This window comes from Syngnathus acus, chromosome 22, assembly GCF_901709675.1.
Source record: "Syngnathus acus chromosome 22, fSynAcu1.2, whole genome shotgun sequence".
Classification (NCBI taxonomy): domain Eukaryota; kingdom Metazoa; phylum Chordata; class Actinopteri; order Syngnathiformes; family Syngnathidae; genus Syngnathus; species Syngnathus acus.
In genome coordinates, this window is record NC_051106.1 from 3,360,497 (window position 1) to 3,388,334 (window position 27,838).

Here is a 27,838-nt window from a genome sequence, read left to right on the forward strand (position 1 = left end):
CTACTCCGAGCATCAGTGGGAGTCCAAAAAAAAGTGAGTGATGACCAGAAGTGACACCAGCACAGGCTGTGATACACACTGCTTGGTAATTTAGACCTTGTCTCAAATTGAACCTATAAAGCCTTCAAGGGGGGGGGGGGGAATATATTGTTACTGCCTGATGACAACCATGGATGTCACATTTATGTTTTTTCCAGGAGCAAGAAAAAAACAACTTGTTTGACGGTGAAGCATTTCATAAAACCACAACGACCACAAACGACTGTTATAAGACAGCTTTAGCACCGCAAACATAAATCTTTTCACGCTCACCACATTACATGTTGTACTTTAATGTTGTGAAATGTTAATGCGGACTCTGTCTGAATGAGGACATACAGTATGTATGAATGAGGGTCTCTGGTGACATACATTTATGTAGGAATCGCAAATCTCAGCTTGTAACAATGGTCCCAATGTCATCCGAGCAAAATGTACATATTTTACATTTGAATCTAATTTATTTTTTAGCATTACCTTTACATACTCTCAGAACGTGAGCAGTAATACACAAGCAAGAAACACCACATTTAAAACCTTCTAATCTTTGTTTTATTCCAAGGGTGAGGAATAGATTAAAAAATCTAATTATTTATAGGTTTGTAATTATTTATCTTGATTGATATGCAACAGTGTCTTCAAAAGTAAAACATTTTTGATTAAAGGTTTATTTAGATATCAGTGGAGAGCTGAATAAAATAGTAGACACAAAGGTAAATCATTTTAACACTGGAAAAATTCATTAAATTGTATTTCAACGCAAAGCAAATAGAAAATGCCCCTGGCCAGAACTGAACAGACCAAAATTTTAGGATTTTTTTTTTCCCCCAAAACAATATTAACGTCAAATGATTTACTGTGTGACAGTTGAAAAGTTGGATCAGATGTCTCTCTTCTACCGCTGAGTGAATCTATTCGATGTTGATGAACTAGTTTTGGTACTGAAGCGAGTGACAATTAACTGACTATTGCATCATCTCTTATTATCCTTTCTACAGAAACTAACAAAGCATTGTCATTACCTTATGCAACAAAAAATGTTGGTTAGTGAACATACCTGCTGCTGAGGATACTGCATACCGCCCATGCCCATTTGACCTCTTCCCGGCATGCTCATTGGATAACGATGCGAGGGAGGCGGAGTATACGGCTGGCTAGGAGTGTAAGGCCCACCCGCTGGCTGCTGTGGGCTCGAGTAAGGATTATTGGCCATTCCGTAAAGTTGCGAGCGCTTCATTGCCATGAAGTCCAATGAGGACACCTGTGGAGGAGAAATGAAACATAAACAACTTAAGTGTCTCCGATTGCAAATTGTAATTGTAATTGTATATAATAAAATTAATTCAACCGTCATCAAGCACGCTGAAGCCTTTGCCATAGGTAAATTAAGTGCACACCCTCTAAACCACATCAACAATTGATTTATCTTCTAATGACATGTTGATTGGAGGCCTTAAATGGATGTCTGCAGGTCATGAATGAACTACAAATGGAATTACTTAGCAAGGATGTTTATTGCGTTGCTTTGGGGAGGAAACTTTGCTGGAAGAAGGCCAAAATGAAACCATTTAATTATAACGCATCTTGATTATAATGCCTGAAAAGGTTTTAATGGCGGTAAAAGTGGTTTAAAGCAACAAGAAACAATAGCAATAAAAAACTTTATAGCCTACAACCGCAGACCAACAGGGCCAATAATCACTTGACTACATCGCCACCTCGCTTGTTGTTGCTTACAGCAAAACAGCACAAAATAGACATTCCACTGTTATGAATTATAAAATAAGGGACCGGCTTCAAGTGACAAAGCAATTCAAGTTGGAAGCCCTGGAGGAAATTCACGACAGTCAAGTAGTCAAAGCAATCCAAAGAGCACTTGCAAGAGAAGGTGTCATCAATTCATTTCACAGTGAGTATTTCAGTGTCTTTTTAAGGGGGATTTGAGGGGGTCTTGGTGAGACACTGGAAAATTCGGGATCAGTCCAGGCTAATCCGTCACCTGTAGCGACGTGTTTGTGTGTCGGCCGGGCAGATAATGCCGACTTCCCCTGCGCTGCCTTTCTCCTCTCAGGCTTTCACCCTTTTGTCTCACTGCCACTATGTTGGATCATGTGTGATTTATGACATTTTGTTCCTACTGTTCCTTACACACACTTTTGCTTCTCTCCTTTTCTCGTCTCCACTGAGCATAACACACACACACACTCGCACACACACCACCCCACCGCTGCCAACTCCCTCCTCCCCAGCTCAATATCACCTCGTCGAGTGTGGAGAAGAAATTGCCACTGCCTCATATTGCCAGGCTAATATCAAGAAGACATGTCAGGGGATGGAAGCACTTTATTCAGCAGGTTACGTGCAGACCGTTCGGCGGTCTGGCTTTTAAAGTGGTTTTGTCTAGTGAGGCATGTGTTTGGAGTAGTTTGGGCTATTTCGCAGTGTGTGAAGGAAAAGTGTGTGCAAAAGGGTGTTTGGCTAGTGAGAGCCATGGTGAAAGAGAGCCAGAAAAGGCGTGAGGAGAGAACACAAGGGGGTCTGAAAGTTGTTTCGCAGTATGGAGGTGTTTGAGGCCTGATGCGAGAGAGGATTATCTTGCAAAGGTCAACACAAGCAGAATTTCACAAGTGTATCAGGGAAAAAAAAAGGCTGTTTTGAGAAATGTAGCAAGCTGGTTGGCATTATGCTCATTTCTACGGCTGCAACTAACCATTATTTTATTAAATATAAATTAATTTGTCGATTAATCATTAATGTGATATATGTCCATCGTTTTTTCAAAACAGGGCATTATTTTAGGTTGACGATGCGCAACCATAAATTAATTATGATTCATTAATTGGTTTAGTCTGTAGCATGCCAGAAAAATCGACAAAAATGTTGATTGTTCTTTTAAAAAGCAATTGATTTATTTTGATTCCACATAAAGATAATCTGTCCAACTTTTGTGGAAAACTACATTAATCGGATATTTATACTTGAGCAGTTATCATTTGGACACTTTGCATTTAAAGATAAATTATTAATCAATTATCAAAAATAATTAACGACTTGTTGATTAATCAATGAATCGTCACACCTCTACAATTTTCTCATTTTACTTCCTTACATGAAACTGTCAGGTCAATTATTTCTAGGTTGCTTTAGATAAACCCAGGAAGTCTGTTTAATATTCTATCACATAGTTAATGGGTAGCAAAAATTTAAGGTGCAGTTATTATTCCACTCAACTCCTTGTTCTTCTGAGAAAAAAGTTGTTAAAAAATAAGTGTGGCGCATCTGTGATGCAACATTCAAATTCACTCTTTCATAGTTTCAGTAATATTGCTGCTTTGCTAATTTGTATACTCTATTTATATGACGACGTTAGCAATGTTTTCAAGTATTCTGGAGCAGACTGTGTTCAACCTTGGACATATTTTAAATACCTCTCAGACAGCGTCGATCAAAAATAATTAGCCTCAGCAGTACAGATATGATTACAACTCTTTCATCATCATTTCATTACATTCTGTAAGCCATAATGTCTCTGATTTACCAGAAGAAAAAGCTGATATCTAATATGTAAAAGCACTTGTCAGAAATCCACATAAGGGAGTACATTAAAGGTATGAGCCAGAGTAAAAAGCAAAGGGGGAAAATATGAATCTTAATATGAATGTCTAATTTGTAGCTTCTTGTATCATATAAAAAATAAATTCACAGTAAGCCCAACAGATGAAAAGCTCTATTCAATACTGAAAGAGAATTAGAAAATTGCATTACAAAATGATTTCCTGTATGTCTCATATGTAAAGGCCAATGAGTTATAATTGGGAAAAAAAATCTTGTTTTCACTAGAAGACGAGTCTTTTCAACAGTAGCATGCTTCCATTGTCTTTTCACTATATGCAACCAAAATACACTTGCCCCGCTAAACTATAATGGCACTCGCTAACCCCCCCAAACACCACTCAGTTCACCAGCTACATCTCAAGAGCTCCTCCACTTGTAACAACTACTGAGCCAACTCAAGTAAATCCCCTCGCACATGCTGCCAAGTGTATACAGACACTAACATTGGCTTGCCAAAAAAAAAAAAAGTGAAAACACTTAAAAGTGCACTGGAATGAGAAAATAACTTCTGGGTTTTGGGAATGGAGAAGTGGATGCTCGATTAAACGCAAATATGCCCGCAAATATAACACACACACACACACACACAGAGTGAGGATTTGTCAAATAGAACTGCTGCAGTGAAATTACAAGCAAGCAGACACATCAGTCCATCTTCCACATGTGACATTATCAACGCAGCCAGTTAACTCTCCTCTTCCCCAAACACAGCCTCATATCTGCCCTCGTGACAAGTTCCACTAAATGAGATTTCAGCCCACTGAAGGCTTCCTTGAGATATGCCCACCGATTCCCTCAAAGCACAAGAAACATTTCTTGACAAATTGAAACATTCTTTTTTCCTCCCCTAAGAGAAATGAGTGTACTTAGGGGGGAAATATGAATATGACATGAACAAAATCATGTTTGTGCCAGAGGGGACAGTAGATTAAAAAAAAGTGTTTTCTGTTTGGTTCATCTGCACATGCTCTGAATGGAAGGGGAGAGTTGGGGGCAATAGAATTTCAACTGCTAAATTTAAAATTCAATTTATGAAGTCCTCTCTCTCTCTCTCTCTCTCACTTGCATTCTCTGTCTGGGGAGCTTGTATCTTTTCTTTGCAAAACAAAGCCATTACACAGAACATGGTGAAATTACTACGGGGTGAAACCTGTTAAATTGCTTTTGGAGTTCATTTGACAATAGTTTTATTTTAGAAAAACAGATTTCACTCCTTCGTGCTTTAATGTTGCGAGTTGTTATGCAGAAAGAAACAAAAGGCTCAAACGTGGATTAGGAGACACGCTGGGATGAAATAAGACATAAAAATAATATTGGGCAATGCTTGCCATTCATTTTATTTTGAGCTACTGTATTATGATGATGATCATTATTATGATTATTTTTATTGTTATTATTATTATTCACAAATAGTTTGCTACATTTTGTCCTTCACACTTGTTAAAATCATCCCTTCTCCTATCAGCCCTTTACAGCTGTTCTGTGTCCACAAACACGTGTTTACATGCGGACCAATACTCCTTTGGATATCACGTGACTGATCCCCATTTTTTTCCGCCGCCACGCTGGTAGGATAGTATAGCAATATTAGCTGAAGGATTTACGATGGAAAGCTCTCTGACTCTTTGACGACTATAGCTATGCCATGATCGTTCTGACTCCAATGTGAAAATTCCTTTCTTTTCTATCTTGCCAAAATGGCGTCGTTTACATTTGGTGCAGTGCATTGTGGGATGTGTGAACATCAGCGTTATGAAATGCCCACTCATGAGCTTCATTCATGGATGACAATATTTTGAGTATTGTAGTTTAGATTCCAAGCGAACAGTTACATCCCCCTTGCATCACTCCAGCACATTTTAACATCCAGATCTGAAACACAGCAACAGGGTGATCCAACATAAGCATTATTATTTTTACAGTGACCCCATATCTGTTTGCTCAATCCACGACCACTGCCCCTCACACTGTCTAGCCACGGCAATCTTAAAAAGTTAGCTTATCTGGTTTAGACAGTGGAAATGCAATTTCTCATTCAAAGTGCTTCTTTCGTTGAGTTAATGAGAATATTGATTTGCATGGAAACGCAGATGATCGACCTTCTAGGAAAAGACTGAGCTACAGAGCTAATTTCCAGTGCCAAAATTTGAGTGTTTCCATTTGCGTTTCCATATGTTTGCATCGGTACGATGGTCTTCCTGTAACCTTCATGATGTTCTTTATGGGCTACAAGCTGCTTTATTGAGCAACAGCTACTTCAGAAATGGTTTAATCCTCCAAAGAGCAATTCATTGGGCTATTATGTTTCCTTATAGTACCTGGCAGTTTAACACTGTGTGGAAAAAGTAAGCGTTTCCTCTTGGACAGCTCCATAAAACCATTTTCAGGTTGAGTGTTGCAATCGTTACAGTGTGTATTGTTTTTTTTGTTTTTTTCTAAAGCTCAATGTACTTCTTTTGCTACTTGGATTTATACTTTAACAAGATGAGGAGTGCTTACGGGGCAGATCGTTTTAAAACAGCTTTAGATGTCACCTAAAAAAAGACATCAAACCTTTTTTATTGATTATCTCTTTTTCTCTGGGAGCAAATACTACCTGCCTTTTTTTTTTTCCTGAGTAATGAAACCCTTTTAGCCGTGTGAATTTGGGAGTAGAAACAAATAAGGATAATTATTGTCTATAGCGCTCTGTGCAGCTTGTGTCTCTTTTTGGAGAATCAACATGCTGCAGCCAGAGCCGTCGGTCTACTGGGACAATCACTCTTGTCTTTTATGTTATTTATTTATAACATGCAGCAAAGCACTCTCCAATTCCTATTACACAGTGGGCCTTGAGATGCCTTCGCCTGCAGAACAAAGCTAGACATTTGAGGCTTGAAAACACTTACGTTTGGGCCTCCTGTTTTAGAAAACAGCATAAAATAGGAACAAGGGAGAGAGAGAAAAGATGGGGGAGGAAGGGAGAAAGCGAGAGAGACAGGAGCAGTGGGCGACGAGATCGAGTTCCATATTAATGTGTGCAAATTCCCCCGCTCCTGCTGACTAAGATTAGAAAAATTAATTTCATGGATGCAGAGACAATACTGATGTCATCAAGCGGAGAGCAGAAGAGCGCCGCACGTTAACTCTTCCCTGTCCGGCCTCTATTAAGCAAGAACCTATTTTAATACCACCTTAAAGACTAAATGTGTCGCGTGAGTGAGCCTCAATTTTGCCGGCAAATAGGCGGGCTGTATGCACGGTGGCGTTCCGAGATTCACTTTGCATCATAAACTGCATCTCAGAACGCATGCCTTGTTAGGAAAAAGTCCCGTAACAAATAACAGTGAGAAGCTCCGGTCCGCAAGGAGCTCGCTGGATCCCTCCTTTAGCTCAATATGCATGCATAGGTTATGAGGATGAGATTATCCGAGGAGAGAGCAGGAGACGGAGGAGGTGGGTGGAGGCTCCCAGATAAACAGTGCATGTTTGGCAATGAGGAGGTTAGTATGAGAGGCAGACTGAGAGCGAGAGAGAAGTCAGATAAGAGGCTGGCGTAATGCAGACAACCCTTATGCTTTTGTGTTTGGCGCAATGCACATAATTGCTCTCTCCGCCGTGTCGCTCAGTGTTGGCGAGAGGTGTACCCTCTGCGTTTGACACCGATATTTACACCACGCACACACATGATCATAATTCACCCTTCCCAGCCCCCTCCCGCGAACGCGAGGGAAAGTTGCAGATCGCACGGTTCGTCACGGCCATCACAAAGACGTCATTAAGAGAAGGGAGGAGGAGGAGGAGGAGGAGAGACGGGGAGGGAGGAGAGCGGCTGCTTCATCTGTCTCAAGTGAGATTGGGGTCGAAGGGTCACCAGAGCCCTTTTCCTTTGCTGAATGAGAGCTGGAGACAAAAATAGGAGGAAGAGAGGAGAGGGGGCGGGGGGGACTCAATGACAAAATGAGATCTATCTGACATGCCAGTGACACCCCATTAGAAAATGAAAACAAATAAAAGCAAACTGTGGGGAGGAAACAGCGCGAGTGGAGACCTCAAATTTGCTAGTCAAATCTCCTTCAAAGATGCTGTTTTGTAAGGCTTAATGTATTCCGACTGGATTTGTCACGTAAATAAAATTGTGTACAGTTTTATACAAAATGCATTTCAATTTTTCACTTCACATATTTCCCACAGATCTGTTCAGTTCGCGTTTTACTAATATGGATACTGCCTGCTGGTTTTCATGGTGTCTTTTACTAACATGAACTAGGCCTGATGCATTCCGCCTGCTTCAACACTGGGACCCATTTCATTTAGTGGCCATGGAGGAACGAGAGGAATGTGCTCCTCGGCCCCCAGAACCCCATGGAGGGAGGCTCTTACGAAACCGAGTGAAACAGAGAGCGAAAGAAGAGGAGGAAAACAATGGGCCTCAAATGCAATGTTCAGCGTAACCTTCCAACAGCTGTACCTCCAGTTCCAACTCAAATATCAAAGCTAGATCTCACATTTGATTGTGATATCTTTGATCCTAGAATATTTTCAAAGAGGTACCAAATTGAAATAATGAATTAGCCCAGATTACCTTAAATTCTATATTATTATTAATTAGATTAATCTAATTGAAGATTTTTAAACAATGCCTAATAATATTGACTAACAATCACAAGGTAGGAAGGTGATAAATATCAACATTAAAGTAAAATTGTCAAGATTATCTTTTGATTTATATTTCGTATCAGCTTCCTCAGCCACTCACAGTCACGTGTTTGCTTCTATTAAGTTTCCCGATTTCTTTCTATCCTTGTCATTCATTGTTTGTGTTTGCTGTCTACTGTTAGTCATCGTCCCAACAAGACAACCATCTTTCCTGAAGATAGTAACCTTTTTTCTTTTCCCATAAGTGCTGCCCTTTTGCTTACTCGAGTCTTCGGTAATCCTCGCTGAATTACAGCTACTAAACATGCAAGCTCGATTCCTCTCCTATTCAAGGGAATCACCATCTTTGCTAATGGAATGGTATTAGAGGGGAAGTGTGTTTCTACAGGTTGAATAATGAGCCAAGTCCTGTATTGCCAAGTGTGTTTATGAATTAGCCGTGGTTATTCATGATATTGTGCTCAGAGTAGGGTGAAAATACATAAGTGAATACTAAGTGAGCAGACCAACACAAATGATGCTAAAGGGTCCTGAGGGGGCTTTCTCTGCCATCCATTAGTCAGCCCTGTAAGGCAAAGCTTAACGAGCTCCTGAGGCTGGCCATTGGGGGAGTGGGAGCACTGTGAATTATGAATGCGTTATCTAAGGCCACAACACAATAGCGCTCCTCCATCTTTGTTATTCAGCCTTTGATTTTCTTTAGCACCCCTAAAAAACAGATAAAGGCTTTCAATGAAAACGTCTTTCATCAAATAATCAATAAATACCAAATGCATCGCACCTATAAACAGATTTGTCAAACTAGGTCACACACATGATGTAGTTAAAGAGGCTCCCCACTAAAAACAAGGATTTACATTCAGGCAGTTTGTTTTGGAGCACTGCCCAGTCCTCCAGGGTGGAACTATCCATATTTCTTCGGTGGGTGATCCATCACTTTAGAAAAAAAAACACATACACAGGCACACAAATAAACAGATATCCTGACCTTACCGCGGGCGGATATTAGATACTCATTAAAAGTCACCTGAAACAATTTAAACCAAATTGATTTCATTATCGAGCCCAGCATGACATACGAGGGCCCCGACAACTCAGCTGGAAAATTTACCTTAATAATGAATTATAGAAAGAAAAAAAATGGATACGATCATCTTTTATACATATACAAGCTAAATGCCTACTCGCTTTTATCTGTGAGTTATAGTCGGATGGTTGATTGGATGGATGGATGGATGGATGGATGGATGGATGGATGGATGGATGGATGGATGGATGGATGGATGGATGGATGGATGGATGGATGGATGGATGGATGGATGGATGGATGGATGGATGGATGGATGGATGGATGGATGGATGGATGGATGGATGGATGGATGGATGGATAAAAAATGTGCTTGTAGGTTATTTCGTTTGGCCAAGTTACAAATTAGATTTAAAATCAACCTCAAAAGCTCTTGTTTTAAAGTACATATTTTATTTTTTTCTTATTTTGTGGCTATAATAACCTTAGCAGTAAGTATCTTTCAAGCTTGTGACCACTTGCACACATACACACACACTCCAGCAATACCCAACCTTGCTACACCCCGCACACCTCCACAAAGAGGTCACTGGAGCAGCTGCAGCAGACATGGGCCTTGGTTTTCTTCTGTAATGAATGTGAGCTTCCACTCTCCCACCCCGCTGTGTAAATTTCGCCACCCAAAAAAAGCTCCTTGGCCTGGATAGTGAGGCCCGGAAAACCGCACCCACCCACCACTGCAGCCCCTATAGGTCACCGTGTGGGAGGCTCCAGGCCCTGTGAGTCTGAGCCAGGCCTTCCATCTCCTTGACCTTGACTGAGAATCAATCACAGAAAGTCTGGAGGAACGCGAGGTGGGGGAGCAGGGTCGATCGGCGGAAAAGGCTCCAGGCCTGCGGGGGCTCTGTTGCAAAACCACCATTGGCCGCCTCCTTCACTGTCAAGACTCAGTGGGAAATCTTAATCTATAGCACACAACTCCATATAAAAAAATATTCACAAGCAAACTGATTCAAATTAACAATCAATGCTGGGTTGAATTACTCAATTACTGTTTACATCATCCTCTGTTTCAACTGTTACCAATAGCTATTATGAGATTTAAGAATCCCAAAGGCATACGTACTTTTACTCAAGACATGATTCAACAACAGTGGAACCACACAGTGAATGTAAAATGTCCAAACTATGATTGTGGTCCGAATAAGTGGACCTTCAGTGACCTTCTACAGTATGTTTTTGCGTGTGCGTGTGTCTTTAACGAGACATATTCAAGGCTGTGATTGGCTAGGAACACGTTCAGTATGTAACCCAGCCTCTTGGCCATAGTCAGCTGGGATAGGCTCGAGTTCACCTTGGACCCAAATGAGGCAAAGCAGTATTGAAAATAGATGGATAGACATATTAGGGTAGTACATATTTCCCAGGTGTGGCAACATACGTATCTAGGCTGCATGTACAGTAATAACATGGTGGAGAGAAAACGGGGATGAATTCAACTAAGGAAGGAAAACTGACATAGTAAGCAAAGGCCTACAATGAGGTGATCAATAATTTTTGTGTTGTTTTTTTTTATTAGTTATTCATTACATGTTTTTTAAAATAAATAATAGCTGTTTTTTTTGCTCGTCCAATCCTGTTGATGCATTTCAGTAGCTCGGTTAACCCAACAACACACTCTAGCATGACTAAAACTAATCTGTGAAATTATTACGCTCAATCTTACGACGCAACATTTTCTGGTACCGCAAAAAACAAAACAAAGTGAGGTCAAATCTTGACATGTTTGTTTCTGTGCGTATGAACATATTCTTACAACATGCATACTGATCTCCACTCTCAAATTTAATGACGACAGGGAGTTGCATCACCAATTTGATTCACATATCTCATTTTTATTAATGTTATAAACTGTCACGCAAATAAAAACAAAATATAAAAACAAATTTATGCCATCCATGATGACTGCTCCAACTCTCAAGTTTTATGCAACTTCAGAGCCATATTTTTCCCCCAAAACATGGATTGAATTTCAAGGTGGATTCAACTTCAGCTACAAATATGTTGAGCGGAATGTGAAGTTACCTCAGAGCTCTTACACAAGTCAACCAATCAGTAAGGTCATAACATGCCTTACAAATATGCCCTCGCATCTCTCAAATGTAAGTGTGTGTGTGTGAGTGCACGCACGCTTGTGTGTTTGCGTATGTCTGTGATCAGTGTGCACCATCTGTTTCCAGATGTTGTGTAGAGCACATTGCCAGACGCTTGGCAGGCCTTCTGACAGGCCTGTGTTCCTTATTGATAGAGGGATCACAGAGGCAGAAGAGTCAGCCATACTCAGCTCGACCACAATATTGTCCTGTTTGCTGTTATTCATCTCAGTCAGCCAGGGGAGAGAGAATGGGAGCTTGGGAGCCAAGTTTGGAGCTGTCAGAAATGGGCCAAATCAGACTTGAATGTGTTTCAAACATTTGGAACGTAGCATGAGGAATGTTGGATTTGCCATCCACATGCAGCCCTATTCTATTCCTGAGGCACAGCTAAATAATTCCATGGTATTTTGATTTTAAAAAGACGTCTCAATGATAGTGAACCTGGCCCTGCACAGCTTGGTAAATATGAGCAGGGGCCAACATGTCAATGCAGCGGTCGGACTCCTTCCTGCTATAAGAATGCTAAATTTGTTTAAATGGAAGACTAACATATAGTATCAATTTGAGGAAAACAAAAAGACTCTCGCTACACTGAGTTCTCCAAAAAAGAGGTACAGAGTGCTTGCTTCAAGTTCTTCATGACTCCCATATATATAAGATTGATCTAAACATTGAATATTTATTTCCTCCGACTTAAATTATAGTTTTAACCACAAAAATACAAGTTATGTTTTTTTCCCAATGCTGTTGTTTTAGAGTCTATAAACCTTGAACTAAATGCTTCACCTGCACATTATCCAAGTGACTTTTCAACTATTTCCATCTGTTGAGTGCTTATTACATTGATAAACTGTATCCCTGACCCTCCACCCAGTGCCATCTTTCTTTCCAAGCTCCTGCCAGAATAATGGAGCAGGGCCGGCATTAATGGAGGGCAGAGCTTTCCCTGGAGCTTTGATCCCGAAAGTTCAATAGTCTGCAGTTCTTGAGGGGTCAAGCAGCATGAGCCATGTGGGTAGGGGCATGTGTAAGTGAAAGCACATTGAACAGCTCATGTCAAGCATGGGGGGCCAATATGATCCAGGTTTGGAGAATATTTGGGTTTCTGGGCTATATCTACCTGGAACGCCTCAGGTACCCAGTCCATAAAAAGCAGTTGGACAAAAAAGGTAGCAAAACAACCAAACAAACAAAATTAACTAAAAATTGAAATACAATATATAATAGTAGAATAAATACAAATTAATTAAACTATATATATATTTGTATATAAAGGATACAAACGCTGAAAACAGATAAATGATTTAAGTACTTGGGGGCTAAGCCACACTTTCATCAGGCAATACCCTGGGTCTCCAATCTGTCATCTTTCTTTCATCAAACTCCTCCATCCCTTGCCAATTATTCATGCCAGCAGCTAATCGCATTCATACTATTCTGTTGACTTTATTACTCTACTTTTATTCTGCTCTTTCCCCACATTTGTTTACAAGAATAAAAGCCTACTCTGACAGAATTATCCCTCTGCACAACAAAAATAAATCACAGCCCTTGCACACACATCATTCACATTCAAAGAGCACAGCTAAATTATAGATGGCCCCTTTCGCCTCCAAATATGCATTTCATTAGCATTTCCTTTGCATGTTTTTGCATGCTTGTGAGCATGACCCACTGATGTGCATATGTGTGTGCGTGCAGGAGCAGAGAACGGGAACAGACTTGCAGCAAAGCAGGACGCGTCCCCTTTCCTAAGCCTAATTTAGGATTCAATTACAATACTCTTTAAAATGCGTCGACTTTGCAATTAATTATTTTAAGATTATTCTGACAGTAATGGGCCTCCCACTGACGCCAGCCGGTGCAAGACTGGGTGCCTAAACCTGAGAACTGCTCTCTATACAGCGTGAGTTTGCACAAAAGTGCACACCCACCTCTTCTTGCTACCAGTTTATTCTTTTCTACCTTTCTCAGGGGCTGCCTGGGGCTTGCGATTTCTAGAACATCCTAAATGCCTCCTGAAAAATTGTTTAATACAGATTTTTTTTAATTTAAAGTAATTCTAATTTAGCCTAAAAACACCTAAAAAAATCATCTTTTGTGATTGTTTTGACGGCCCTACAAAATCTCATACATCAAAACAAAATTGGTGGCGCGTTGATAGGAAAATAAAGTACAATAATATGGAAGAGAGAAGGCAAGAGGGGGGAAAAAAAAAACAACTAATGGCTTCAGCTTTTTTTTCAATTGTGACACTGAATGTGTATGATTAACAGTAAGAGCAAGAACTTGCCAACAGCAATAGCACTGCTGTCAGTGTCAGCCAAGGAGGATGCACGATATGAAGATGAGAGTGACACCATTGACACAAATCAAGCCCGACTGCAAATTGTGAATTTCAGTAAATAATTGACACAAAACGGGACTCAACTGCGGACTAAACCAGAACTATACCACAATCTATGATCCCAACGGTGCTCCCCCTCCCCTTTCCACCTTCTCTGTCATGCTCTTGATGTTTCCTTCACCCGTGTTACTTTACATGGCGCTCTTTGCGGTTGCTGTGCAATTGATATTGCTTCAGTGCGGCGAGCTGCATTTTATGAGCCACCAGGGCCTTCTCCCACGTCCTCGCGAGTCCCCAGGAAACGCTGACGGATGAGCCTTGCGACAGTCTGCAAACACGCATCAACACCCGCAATCATGTACAAATGTGCATACACAACCGTCTGTCAGCGCCGCTGCAAGGCGTAAGCGGAAAAACATGCTGCCCTCCTCCGCCCGCTTTGATTGGAGCCAAGCGAAGCATTTTTTTTATCCTCCCTTCTCGCCGGTTCTTTTTTCTTTGCTCATTTCCGAAATGAATGTCATCATCCATCCCCTTCCTCCTTCGCTCTCCCCCACCATCACCCCTGGGCAAACCTCAGCCCAAGCACCAGATTCTGTTTATTTAAATATTTGATATGTAAGCAGTCATAAAATAAATGTCAGAAAAAGAAAAGGAAATGGATACGAGCAGTGTGGAATAAGAGGTCATTAAGGGTAATAGTTTTTGATGTATGCTTCTGCCCCTGCGGTATGCCCCCCGCCTCCCCCCTCCCCCTTACATCCACCCCCACTTTACCACCACCATCACCACGACTACCATAAAGACAATCCTGTACATGAGCCAGGGGATGCTGAGGAAGTCATAAACAGAATGAACAGGTGAATACACAGAGGGCAACAGTCAGTGTGTGTGTGTGTGTCAGAGTGAGCGAAATGGAAAAGAGGCCCTAGCACACACAATTGACTTTTCAACATTGCATATTCCTCAAACCGGCTATTTACTAGGCATAGTGATTTTCGTCGAGACGCCCAGGAAGCAGCAGCACTTTGGCAATTTGCAAAATACCTTAAAATATCTCCTGCTTTTACAAATGCTCACTGAATTCTGAAAGGGACTGTAGTCTTATCTCTTAGTCTATTGAACAGCACTTTATCGATTATTGATGGATTTTCATTTTCAAGACCAGGTGCTGTCTGCTGTTGCTGACACCGCTATTACAAACAAACACACACACACACACATTTCTAAGAGTATGTGACTCACGTGTAAGGGATCCCCACTAGTCGTACCCGAAGGATTACATGTCTGACAATTTACCTCAAGATCTGATGGGGAGGAGGGAAAAAAAGAGCAAGGTAGGCAGAGTGAATAAATCAAACTCGGCTCCTGAGAAAAAGAAGGACAAGCGGCAGGAGTAACCTTGAATTTCTTTTTGATGCTCAAGTGCTAAAATAGTGCAAATCGGCAGAAAGAAAAATCCCCAATTAAGAAGGAAAATAATCACAATATGTTCATCAGAGTTGATGTTGTATTGACTTGGCATTTGAGGTTATTCCATTCCCAGACCTTTGTGCCTAATAAGCTCCCTGGCCACGTCAAAGGGCTCCAGAAGAGCGAGTGACATCATATTGAGGGTCAAGAGTCAAACACAGATTTTGCTGGCTGTTGACATTTCACCTCGATGCACTCCAACTGGATCCCCTCATGAATTGTCAGGACAGAGAAAATTTCCCAAACTTGTCGAAAATTGTACAAACAATACCGTATCGTAATTAGGAGAAAACTGACCTGTTTGTTGCTTTTTAATAATCATGTGTGAAAACAAATCTAAACACCACAATTTATCTCAGCGGACATTCTCCACTTGTTTCTGGCTGATCCATTAGAGGCTATACTGAATATCTTCTTATGATAAACATCTGATTTGTGTAAGAACTAGAGATTTGTATCTGGTTGTCAAAGGAAGCCCTGATTCTCCTTGAACATTTCAAAACAAACATACAAATTACAGTCCTAGCTGTTAAAACACGTGTCAAAGTCAAGGCCCGGGGGCCAGATACGGTCCGCCAAATCATTTTAGGTGGCCCGCGAAGAAATTGTGCATCGAATTCATATGTCAATACCAAAATTTCAAATTGTTTTCACTTTTAAAAAGCAACTTTTATTATTATTCTTTTTTTTTAAATAATTTTTATTTTTAAATATTTGATTTGATTTCATTTTTAAATATTTGAACAGTTTTTATTAGTCTGTTTTGAAAACTAGAAATGCATCAGTTTGTTGTGTAGCCTATACTATATATACAATATGAGACATTTATTTGGGTTGACAATTTGAATGGCCATTTGAGGTAAACTATGACTATGATGCGACCCGTGACAAAAATAAGTTTGACACCCCTGTGTTAAAAGATAGATTCATGTCCCTGGTGCTTTTTAGTATGTTGTCTTTTTGAAAACCCAAAGCAAGACATCTACAGTTGTCATCAAAATGTGACAATGTCCTACAAGGCAAATGTCCATCAAATCATGAAGACCGACTAAAACGTAAACAAGGAGCCAATACTACTATTGCTCTAGTACAGCAATAATTGGAATTTTCCAAGTTCAGCACAGATATAAACATGAATTTTGGCAATTATGTTTCAAAATATAAATACAACTCTCAATGCAAATATGCAAACATCAATACCCCAAATTCAAACTGCTGATACTATTCTATATTTCTAAATCTTATCTGCTCACACACTCTGTTATTACCCTCTGCTGCCTCCAGAGTTGGGGTCAGGGTGCCCTCCAGTGCGCCTCACCCTCTCCACTGTTAATTACCACTAATCGTCTCCTCTTCTTTCTCCCCCTCTTGCCGTAATAGAATCATTCATCTTTACTACTTAATGAGTAGACAGACACTGCAGTCACCATCCAAGGTCAACCGATACTAGCACAAAATGACAAAAACACAGCAAGTTGGACACAAGTGGAGAGGAACAGAAATGATGGAAGAGTAGAATTAGTCTCCTTTTTCGCCTCAAAACATGAGCAATGACGACAATCCGTGTCAGTCGGCGATGTCTGAAGCAAACCATGACAAGGAGAGGGAAGCTTAATTACAAAACATGTTAGGCAAGTACAAACTGCCATTACCTGAAAACAAGACCATTTCACCGAGAAGAGAACTGCTGTAAAAAACACAATTATGTTCCATTTTAGAGCTTCTTGTGCAGCCGATGCATATAATTATTTCAAGAATAATTCCTCCTAGCAAGACTCATTTCTTCAGCGCAAGAGGGCAACCTAAGCATTATATACCTCAAGTATCATAAAACACATAATTAACAGTAAATGCTGCAAATAGTAGTTCACTGATTTCAATAAGCTAGTGATTCCCAAAGGGCATATTATAACAAGATATGTTTTTTTTTTTTTTTTACTACACAATAAAAAAATAGGCTTTCATTAGCTTTTCTCTATTAGTTTGCAGGATTGCGCTACACTAAACTTTACATGGGCCAATGAAGCACTCATTACAATTTGGTACAGATCCATGAGTTGTTTCCACCTTTGTTAGCATTGCAATAATTTCCTTTTCAGTGACTGTGTGAATATTAATAAAGCCTGTCATCAAAGAAAGGTAAGGATAATAGCCTTACATAAAGTTATGATTACATATAATGAAATAAAAAGCCATTATACTGGTATCTCAATATTATAGATGCAATTACAGTGATCAAAGTAATCATCAAAATATTTTTTTATAATTTTCTGGAGTTAATATTAACTTCCAACTATTCCAGTGAGTCCTCAGACTTATTGAACAAATAACAGTGATCACAATCCGGTTTGACGCCAAGAACATGAGCATATAAGGAATTGCTGGTAAAATAAAATACCGTATTTTCCGCACTACAAGGCGCACCTAAAAACCTCCAATTTTCTCAAAAGCCGACAGGTATAATCAGGTGCGCCTTATATATGGATCAACACTGAGCCACTACAGCAGGCGTGCCCAAAGTCCGGCCCGCGGGCCAAATCTATATATCTTATATATGGACAAAGTTTTAAAATGGGCCATTCATTGAAGGTGCGCCTTATAATCCGGTGCGCTTTATTTATGGACAAAGTTTTAAAATGGGCCATTCATTGAAGGTGCGCTTTATAATCCGGTGCGCCTTATAGTGCGGAAAATACAGTACTATAAGCAATACAATAGCAGTACAAAAATATGTACAAATATGCTAAAAAGCTACAAAACAAAAACAACAGAAATGCCATTGTAGTCAAAATATTTTCAAGTGAAATATGAAGTTTCTCACTCCAGTTTCATGCAGAGAGCAAACACATGCAGCCATGTGCTCCTGCAGTGCAGTACTGGTCAGCCCAGCACAGCAAGCTTGGTAAATGGGACAGTTGTCTATGGATTATGCTAATGTGGTATTCCACACTCCCCTCTGGCATGCGTCTGACATTACAGTAACCTTTGCATGTTTTGCCAACATGAACTATGGATGTTCATTTAGAGGAGACACACACACATACACACACTGAGGCACACGAGTGTGTGCACCACACGGCACTGCTACACACAGTGGAGCGTGCACAACATATGCTCATTCAAAACAGTATCGACAATCTTCAGACGAATTAACATCATGAAGCAATAAGACGTTTACACTTCACAGTAAAGTTCACTTGGGTTGCCAATATCAAACCCAGTTCATCCAGTTTCAGTTCAAGGAGTGTCTGGAATGTGGAACACAAGTCGAGCCATATCAGGGAGCTGTCTAATGGAAGGAAAGGAAAGAATTGTTGCCGTTTGAAGATATTTTTGACATCAGTCCTAAAACATCAGCAGCAAAATGACCTCGTCTTCCCATCTGCAGCGTATCCAGAAGCTGCAACATCGTACTTTTATTGCATCTATGCACACATTTAGTATAATGCTGTTTCTGCAGTGTGCATGTTGGCCTCTCGGGGGCAGTATGGTGCCATACATGCCTGGAGTGCGCACAATGAGGTAGAAGAAATTGCAATTGAGGTTTTTCACAAATTGGGAAAATATGTGCTTTTGAGTGTCTGTATGTGTTCCTACAGCATTTATGTGTGGATATTTATTTTCGGAAGGAATATAAATCCTGTTATTCAATTATAAGTTCCTCTTAGGCTGTCAGTCACATTATACCTTACGTAAATTGCAGTATTAACACTGGTAGTATTTTGTAACGTCTTGTATTGAGCTATTTAATGTGTGCATTTTTTTTTTGTATTTTTGTGAACTATAAATAGGGTGTTTAAAGTTTAAAACATGCTCAAGAAGTGGAGAATCACATACACGTGACACGCTTAATCGTTTATCTTCAATTATGGTCATGAAATCGCTATTAAATTTTGATTTACTGCCCAACCCTTGTGCACAGTTTTATTTTTTTTTTTTAAATGGAGAATTTGTACATCCATTAATCAATATCAAAACACATGACGCCATCCGATTTAGCAGATCATCTCCATCTGTAGTGCCTCTATTGTTCAATTTCTCTCATCGCGACTAAGGGAATGCCGTAGTTTATTTCCCTCCGCTACGTGGTATGCTTGTGCCGATCCGCATTTCTTTTCTTTTCTTCATTTACAGCTCAGCGCACAGAGCCATCACGACATCCATCTATCTCCTTGTAAACAATATCCATTCGCGATACAAAATAGTTGTCTCTTATCTACTCCTTTTATATGGTGCGTCTAATGTTCACACTGAGGTATGACAACAACCCACAAGAGCAGTGTTTATTTGAGTCTGTACTCACCTCACAGAAAAGTGACAAACAATTTTTTAAAAAGTGGGACTTGGAGAAACAAACGGAAGAAGCAGATAAAACTCATTAAAGAATGCCTAGTTTATAGTCTGTCCCATTCCGTTTCCTATGTTTATCTCATTTTGTCTCAAACATAACAGACAGTCCTTGTTAACATTGACTGTCTTGATATTTTTCTCTTTTCTTCATGCAATCTCATCATGGCACCACTGATTAGAATCAATTCAAACCAAGGAGCAGCACTGCCCTGAGTATTTCTGGAGGGGGAAAGAAAGAAGCTACACATGCAGAGGAGTGTGATGTTTTTTCTAGCAGCCTCTTAAAAGAAGGCTTAATAGCAAACACGTACAATACTGTATATTGAAAGCTATACAAATAGGCCCCTCTGCGACAATGTGTTGAATATGCAATGACTGATGTGACCAGATTATGCAACAGGCTGCCTCGGTTTTCACTGAGCCGCAGCAGCACAAAAAAAGGAGATAAAATTTACACACAAAACATACACTCACAAAAACCGCCCCACAAAAATCCATTGTCCATAAAGTTTTATATTGAATGTAACTAAAATTTAGAAAAATATGTTGAAATTAAAATTCAGGGATCGTCTCTGCTTCTTACAGTTTTCATGTGAGTTTATTAGTAAAATGGAAATATAAATACAATGGTTCCTAATTTTAGAGCAAGGCGTACGTGTGACTGGTGTAAAAGCTGGCGCATCTTCATACTCATGCCGAAGCAATGCTAGTTTACCATGTTTGGAAATTTGGCAGATCGTGCAAGGCTTCGTTTGGCATTACGTGCAAGGCTTCGTTTGGCATTCTGGAAGCCCGAAGGTTTTTACTTTTACAAACCTCCGACGCACCTGACAATTTGGTAGCAGGAAGTGGACTACAGTTTAGATCCGGTAAAACCTGGTCTACGATGTGGCACAAAACAATTTTGGTGGATTTGATCCAGGCGAAGACAAATTCTGCGCTTGCTACATGTCATGGATGCAATCCTATTCTATTCTGAAACATAACATCAGTGTATGTCACATTATCATTATTATTATTATTATTATATGAACTTTAATATATGTATAAAAGCAGGAGTCAACATTACATCATCTGCATGTGGAGATTTAGTCGATTGTGTTTACTCCCACAACGGCGCAAATGCTCATATCTTACTGCGCTCGGCTATGAAAATGCCAAAAGAAAAAATACTCCACTCGACTTGCACCGGGCACAAAAACAGGGCCCAATGTGTGAACATTAACATAAATAAATATCTAAATAAAAATATATAGTTAAATGAAAAATGAATGTATTACTCTAAATATGTAACCGTTGAAAAATAACTCTCTCTTGCAAGGTCTATGAAACTAATTCTTGCAATTCCAAGAAAGGTTGTTTTATCATCATGGGTGGTCAAAGAGCACATAAAAGAAAGTAATATTAAAGCAGAAATGGCAGCGCAATAGTCCACAGATGTGTGGAGTAAGGTGTATAAATATTCAATGGGGGAGATGCAGGCTGTCTAAATACCTCTGAACTGACTGAGGGTCCCTTGGGAGACCAAGCTTGCAACTGAGCGCCCGAGACACATGAAAAGAAATGGGAAACACTGACTGAACAAAAAGGGAAGGGGGGGGTGAAAAAAAAAAGACGCCTGTAAAATTGAAAGCTATCTGTAAATAGGACCATCTGTTTCTAAAAGACTTCTTTTGCAAATACACAAATAAGCCCACGCGGGAGGACAAGAAAGAAATATCACTCATCCTCTGGGATGGAGGGGGAGAGGAGGGTCCTTGCCTACAGCCCACTCCACATGGCTAATTAGCATATGTGAAGGTCAGGGTGGTACTATGGCAGGGTGTGAGGGAGGCGGAGGCGCCACCATAGCACGGACACACGTGCACACTATGGATGGAAGCCATTTAAATTACTGTTGTGTGAAGGAGACCACCACTTTCCCCCCCGCTCTTCTCATTGTTCACTGGCCGAAGCCCAATAAGCTCCAGTGGGAGAGAAGATTCTAACTAAGTTGACATTTGCCAGAGTTCTGTTAGTGATTCCCTCTCTCGGTCTAAACTGAGCCTGGAACATTTCTCAGAAGTCAGCAGCCTTCCGTGTGACTCACTTCAAATATCGCCTACATTCTTACATCTGTGGCCTTGCTTCAGCTTTCCTCTTTAGCAGCTGCGTCTCCCTTCTAGTCTATGTGTGCAAATTGTAAACAACGGAAGTATTTAAAACAAAACAACATCTTATTGGAGGGTGAAGAAAACAATTTTGTTCTTTCTTTTTTGAGCAAGTGTATCATTTTATTTTAGATCAAAATGACATCTAAACAGCCAAGTTATGTTGATTTGATGGAACTACACCATGGTAATAAGTTGTGGTAATAAATAAAATGCCAGTTCCTGCACAAATCTCAAACTGCCAAAGTTAAAGTGGATGTCACAATCAAATCAAACTAAAAAGCCACTAGAGACCTTAAATGTACCTAAATTAAATGTTATTTGCCAAATCAAGTTTACGTTGTTTCCTTCTAATGAGACTTCTGATGAGAGCGTAACAACACTACATCAATGTACTCTTAAAAAAAAAAACAGTTAGGCCAGCCATAAAAAAAAACACAATTATTTAATCAGCCACTTAAAATACACAAGCTTGTACAGTACATACACCTCATGATTCCACTGCGTTATGCGATTCTATATTTAAACGCGAGTATTTAGTAAAGAGATTAATTGGTATGCAGCGAAAAGAGTATGCAGCCAAGGAATAACCCCATCTTGCCAATTACCTATGCAGGCCGTGTGTTTCATCTGTGGAGGATGAAAACCGCTGAGCAGGGCCCTTATCGGACGGAACAGAGCAAATTAAAAATTCACCCCGGTCTTGCTAATCAGCATTGGGCTTGCTAGCAAAGACACAACATAAACAAATGATTGACAGGAGCGGGGTAAGGATGAGGGAAGGGGCGGGAATGAAATCGGACTGTTTCGTGCTGACAACGGCGCGTCAGGTCTCAGGATAGAACGAAAAACCAGAACACAAACAAACACCAAGCCCTGTAAAAATCTGCAGGAATTGAATCGCGGCAGCCACGGTTAAGAACATCACTATGCACGAGGCGCCTCGTGATAGGCGCATAATACAATGTGACATTGATGCATTGCTCCCATTATAAAGTCTTTGTTCGTATCACACTAATAATTCATAAGTGAGAAATGTAAACAGTATGCAGTAGAAAGGAACGCAAGTAGGGATCATTTCAAGGTAAGCGCAGCACATACTGGGTTGGGAATGCCTTTGATATGGACTGAGAATCCTAAAAAAGCAAAGTGGATATTAGTAGAAACTGTAAATGTGCTTTCATTTCGCTTTTACCGGGTCATGTTTTGAGTTGCTGCTATAATGATCTAAGGAACGGCAGTTTCCGATGTACTCATTATTATTCACTAATTACTGTTATTCTACGCTGTGTGTTTAGCGGATAACAGACAGATCGCTGTTACACATGTAGGCTGACACAGAAAACATTGTCATTTACTATGACTTAAACTTTAATAAGTCATTCGGATTGCACAGCTGCTCTTGCACGCTACCCGATGTACGTATATTAGGCAAACAGGAAAAGCCTGGATTCAACCACCCTCAATATAGTATTAAAAAGATACCCACTTTTGACAACATTTGAGTCATGAATATGAGGCGTGCAACAAACTATTTAAAGCAGCAGTGAACACACGCTTGAGCCTCTTCCATTGCGCAAGATGATACTAGGGTTCTCAGAGGGTCCTTTTTTTTTTTACAAACCCCCCAAATTCTTTCAAAATTGCTGAGAAAGATTCATTCTGTTCCTTACAATGGACAGTGAAAAAAAATTAAAAAATCCAAAAGTCATTTATCTGGCCTGGCACATCCTGGGAAGTTCCAAGCATATTTCAGGGGGGGCAGTGCCCCTGCAGCCATCCCCTCTAGCTACACCAGTGTTGTCCAGATAAGAGTGAAAGGTACGTATATGTGTATTTGTCATGGAGGAGGGGAATAAAAGTGTAAATGAGGTGCGATGGATTCGCTCACTGCTCCCTCCTGAAGAGAGGCAGTGAGGAGGGAAATTAAATTTGAAAGAGGAAAATGTGCCAACAGGTGACAGAGGCGTGCTCCAACCAAACACACTCTGAAGTGAAGCACAGTCAAATCACTGGGCCAATTTAGATGCGCTATTATGCACAATGCCGCTCGCCGTTCTCACACTGCCTGTCAGAGCACAGAATAACAGTGTTGGCGCTCCAAATATGAATTAAACATACGGCTTTTGTGGCGTGAATATGCTGCACAAATGTTGTGTGAACAGAAAAAGCTAGATTTGTTTTTGGATGGGTGGAATAATATGCATTTAAGATCACAACAACACAACTGAGAAAAATAGAGTCTTTGGGGTTCAGTGTGTAGGAACTAAGTTGCATACGCTCTTATTGTTATCTTTTTTGTCATGCACTGTTAAATCAGCAGCACTGCAAACTACTGAAAACAACTTTTTTGTCAAACAATTATCTTCAGTTAGCTTCTTACCATTCTTTTTTGATGTGCTTGCGCCTGTTTGATTTAAGTGCTCACTGAGCCTGCAGATATGAATGAATCTTAATATGTTGGGCATTATTCAAATCTCCAGGAACTCAGTTTATTAACGGTGTATCACGTGACTGGGCAAATAGCCACAAGGTGGCGCAAATTCCCTGGTAAACTTGATACAAAGCAGCTGTTCCGCATGCGGGACGCTGGAAAGTTTGTGGAGATTTGCGCTTCCTTGTGGGCTACTTGCCAAGTCATGTGACATACCTGGAGAATTGAATAATGCACAAACATTTAAATCAGACGGGCGCGAGCTAATAAAACAGGAACTGTAAGGGGTTTTAAAACTGTAGGATTTTTTTGCACGCTGCATTTAACCCCTTTGTCCTCCAGTTGTCCAGATGTGTCATCTAGGGGTGTGCATAATTTAGCACATCTAAATAAATCTGGGGGGGGGGGGGGGTCTCACGGGGACAAAAATGTTTTGCAGCAGAGTTCCTGTTTTCCCTGGGTGTGCATAGAGTTCTCCACACTGCTTACACCAGCAGTGTTTCAGCACAACGCTCCCAAAAGAGTGACGCTTTCAAGGATGAGAAGTCCATGTTGACAGCTATTGCCGGGAAAGGGGGGGGGGGGGGGGGGTAATTATTTAGAAACACTTGGTCCCCTCCCACCACTGATGTGCCCTGAAGCAAGGCATTCAACAGCCAGCTGCAGCCAAGAATAGAAGCTAGCTTGCAGCAATGTGAATAACATTTTTTTATGGAACACAACATTAGTCAGATGATGAACAATAACAGACTAAAAAAACATTTGATTTGTTTTTCAAAATATTACATGTGTGTTAAACTGAAAACATAGAAAGATGCTCATTATCGACTTGGGTTGTCACATAGTTGTGAGTAATTCTGCAGTCTTGAACGCAACACACCTAAAGTTCCATACAAGCCACAACGTTCTTGCATTTTTTTTTTCTATGTGCTGTCTGCCCTGATGACTAGTGTCCAAATTTTTAAATTAGGATCCCTGGAAGATTTGTTTCATATTGTTTCATGTTTCATACCCTAATTTAAAAATTTGGACAGAGTTTCACACTAATGATCATGATTCAGGGCACAGGCAATGGGTTGTCTGTTTGAATTTTCAGCTCAGTTGCACAAGAGGAGAGGAATGTAACACCAACTCTAGCATTTAATTAATATTTTATGGAGGTGTTTTACTTAGCTTGATGAGTGGTTTAAACACAATATACCCTCTGGCGATGTGTTAGGGATCACTACTATATTATTTTTACATAAAATATATAAATACACAGCACTGTGCAAATGTCTCAGTCACTTGTTTTCACGTTAACCTTTTTAGTCATTTCATACACATAAAGTGTTGGGAATTTATTTGTGTTCCATTTAAAAAGCACCTCTACACTGCTGTACAATGTTTTCCTACATCTTGTTTAATAGTCATGGAAATAGGGATGGTTGTGATGTATTTCACATAGAAGAGCAGTCATACCTTTTATAATTATCCCAGTAAGAAAGGAAAATAAATACTACTGTCTTAGGAGCATTACAGTATGCAAATTATGTGTCACTATTGAAATACGTTTGGTTAGATACATTAAATTAAAGATGGTTGATTTTTTCTTCTCACCATATTTTCATCATGTTGGTTAATGTTCAATGCAGTTACACAATAATGAACATGTGAATGCATCAATAAATAATGTGCCAAAATTGCTACCAAACACTCAGTCAGACACTCAGCTGCAATATGGAGTTAAGGTTTTATGACCTTACCTGACTCCTCCCAAGGCCTTGCCCTCCATTGCCTGGACTGATTGAATGTGGATGGTTCCTGGGCTGCCCTCCCCAGCCGTGGGTCGTGGTGGCTCCATACTGGGGGCCCACATCTTTTCCCAGGCCTTGCTGCGTGGAGGATCCACTGTAGTCTTGGTAGGCCCCACCGTAGCCCCTCATCATGGGACTTGGTGATGTAAGCAGCTGGTTGAGGGTCGGGGTCGCCCCCGAGGGATGCTGCTGCTGCTGAGTTGGTCCTGGGAACCTTTGGAAGCCACTGGAAGAGGCTCCCTGCGTGGACTTGCTGTGGCTTGCCGAGGAGTTGCTGCTCATCATCAAGTTGTCAGGTTGCCTACATCCAGTGGGGCTCATCATGCCGTAGGTCCCGTACCGTGCCCGATTATAGGGAGGGTACTGGTTGTACTGGCTGTTCTGGAAGCTTGCTTCATGGGAGTTGTCCATGCTATTATGTGCAGATGACAGCCCCATCCCTTGCTGCTGCTGTCCGCCATGTTGCTCGTAAGACCTTGATGAGTAATAGTTGTTGTTGTACTCTGAATTGTTGCTGGCTGGCCCCAAGTTGGAGTGATCATACCTTGAAGACATCATCCCCTCTGTTGATTTAAGATGTCCTTCTCCTTTACCCTGCACCTGCTGCTGTGACTCCACTTGACCCCCCAGAAGGTTCTCTTTACCGCCGTGGTGGTCCACGGTCCCTCGGGGTCCCTGTCCGTTGTTGTTGCTGTGCATCTGGCGCTGCGGATGCGGCGCAAACTGGCCGAATTGCGGCTGCGGTGTCTGAGACTGAGGGGGGTCTCCGCTCCCGACATATTTCACCTTATGGTTGGCAATCAGTCCCGTTTCCATGGAGGAAGCGTTGGAATTTGACGATGTAAGGTTATTCCCATCCTTGCCCTGACCCGCGGAAGTTGAACGCACCATGCCAGGCTCCGTTCGGTGGTGATGGTCTACATTATTCACAGTCCCATCTCCGGCGCCCAGCATCTGCCCGCCGCGCTGCTGTACGCTTCCTCCTCCTCCGGATTTCCCCGAATTGAGCTCCGTGCCCAAGCCGCTGGATAATTTCTTGGTTTTGTTGTTATTTCTGGAGGGAGCGACTTGCGCAGCCATGCTCACTCACTCCAACATCTCAGCGCGCAGCGATCGCGACCCTCCGCCAGCCTTGCGCGCACACGCTGCAAATAAAAAATAAAAAGAAAAGAAAAAAAAACTAGAAAAAAATATGGTGAAGGATATTTTCACGAACTTTAATCTTGCACCGGTGCTCTCGTCGTAGTAGTGGTGTTGGTGGTTGGAAAACTGCGTGTCAGTGCAGCGTCATGTTGAAAGTTGGTCTTTTCGGGTGTGAACTTTCTTCCCCCTCCGCCTCTCTCCTCCATCCCGGTCTTGCTGATATGTGGACGCGTCTCGCGGAGCCCTTGCGGCCCAGCATGGGATGAGAGAGAGAGAGAGCAAGCTCGACCAGTTTATCCGCCTCCAAGGCTTCAGTGCGACGCACATGGAAAATCCGGAGTGGAGTCTAGATCCACGTAGGCTGCTTTTGCATCTATTTCTATTTTTTATCTTAATTTTGCAGGGACTTAATGACAAACCTGCAGAGGTTCGCATTATTTAGAATGCCACGCTTCCACTATAAAGACATGCATACCGGTATGACTGCTTTGAAGGTGCATCAACTTAAATTATGACAATGAGGCCATTTTCTTCCCACAATCGAGGGTGTTTCCAATTTTTTTGGTCTTGTGGGAGGAAGAAAAAAACTCACTTTGAATCCAAATTAGTATTTTGGAGTCCTCTGCAAGTCATTGGCCCTCGAATTCATCATCCTCACAACTCATCATAT

General features: G+C 40.9%; 1 protein-coding gene across 3 annotated transcripts in view; it reads right to left on the reverse strand.

The window, feature by feature from the left end:
- Positions 1-27,432, reverse strand: part of arid1b (AT rich interactive domain 1B (SWI1-like)) — a 132,722-nt gene extending 105,290 nt beyond the window's left edge. For 2 of the 3 annotated variants that reach the window (XM_037242253.1, XM_037242254.1), the window contains exons 1-2: positions 25,975-27,431; positions 1,097-1,300 (exon numbers count right to left, since the gene is read on the reverse strand). In XM_037242253.1, coding sequence (XP_037098148.1) covers positions 1,097-1,300; positions 25,975-27,105 — 1,335 coding nt within the window. In that variant the 5' untranslated portion in view covers positions 27,106-27,431. Of the gene's footprint in view, positions 1-1,096; positions 1,301-25,974 lie in introns of all 3 variants that reach the window. The other variant, XM_037242252.1, reaches the window with a different exon arrangement.
- Between the last annotated feature and the right edge of the window lie 406 nt (positions 27,433-27,838).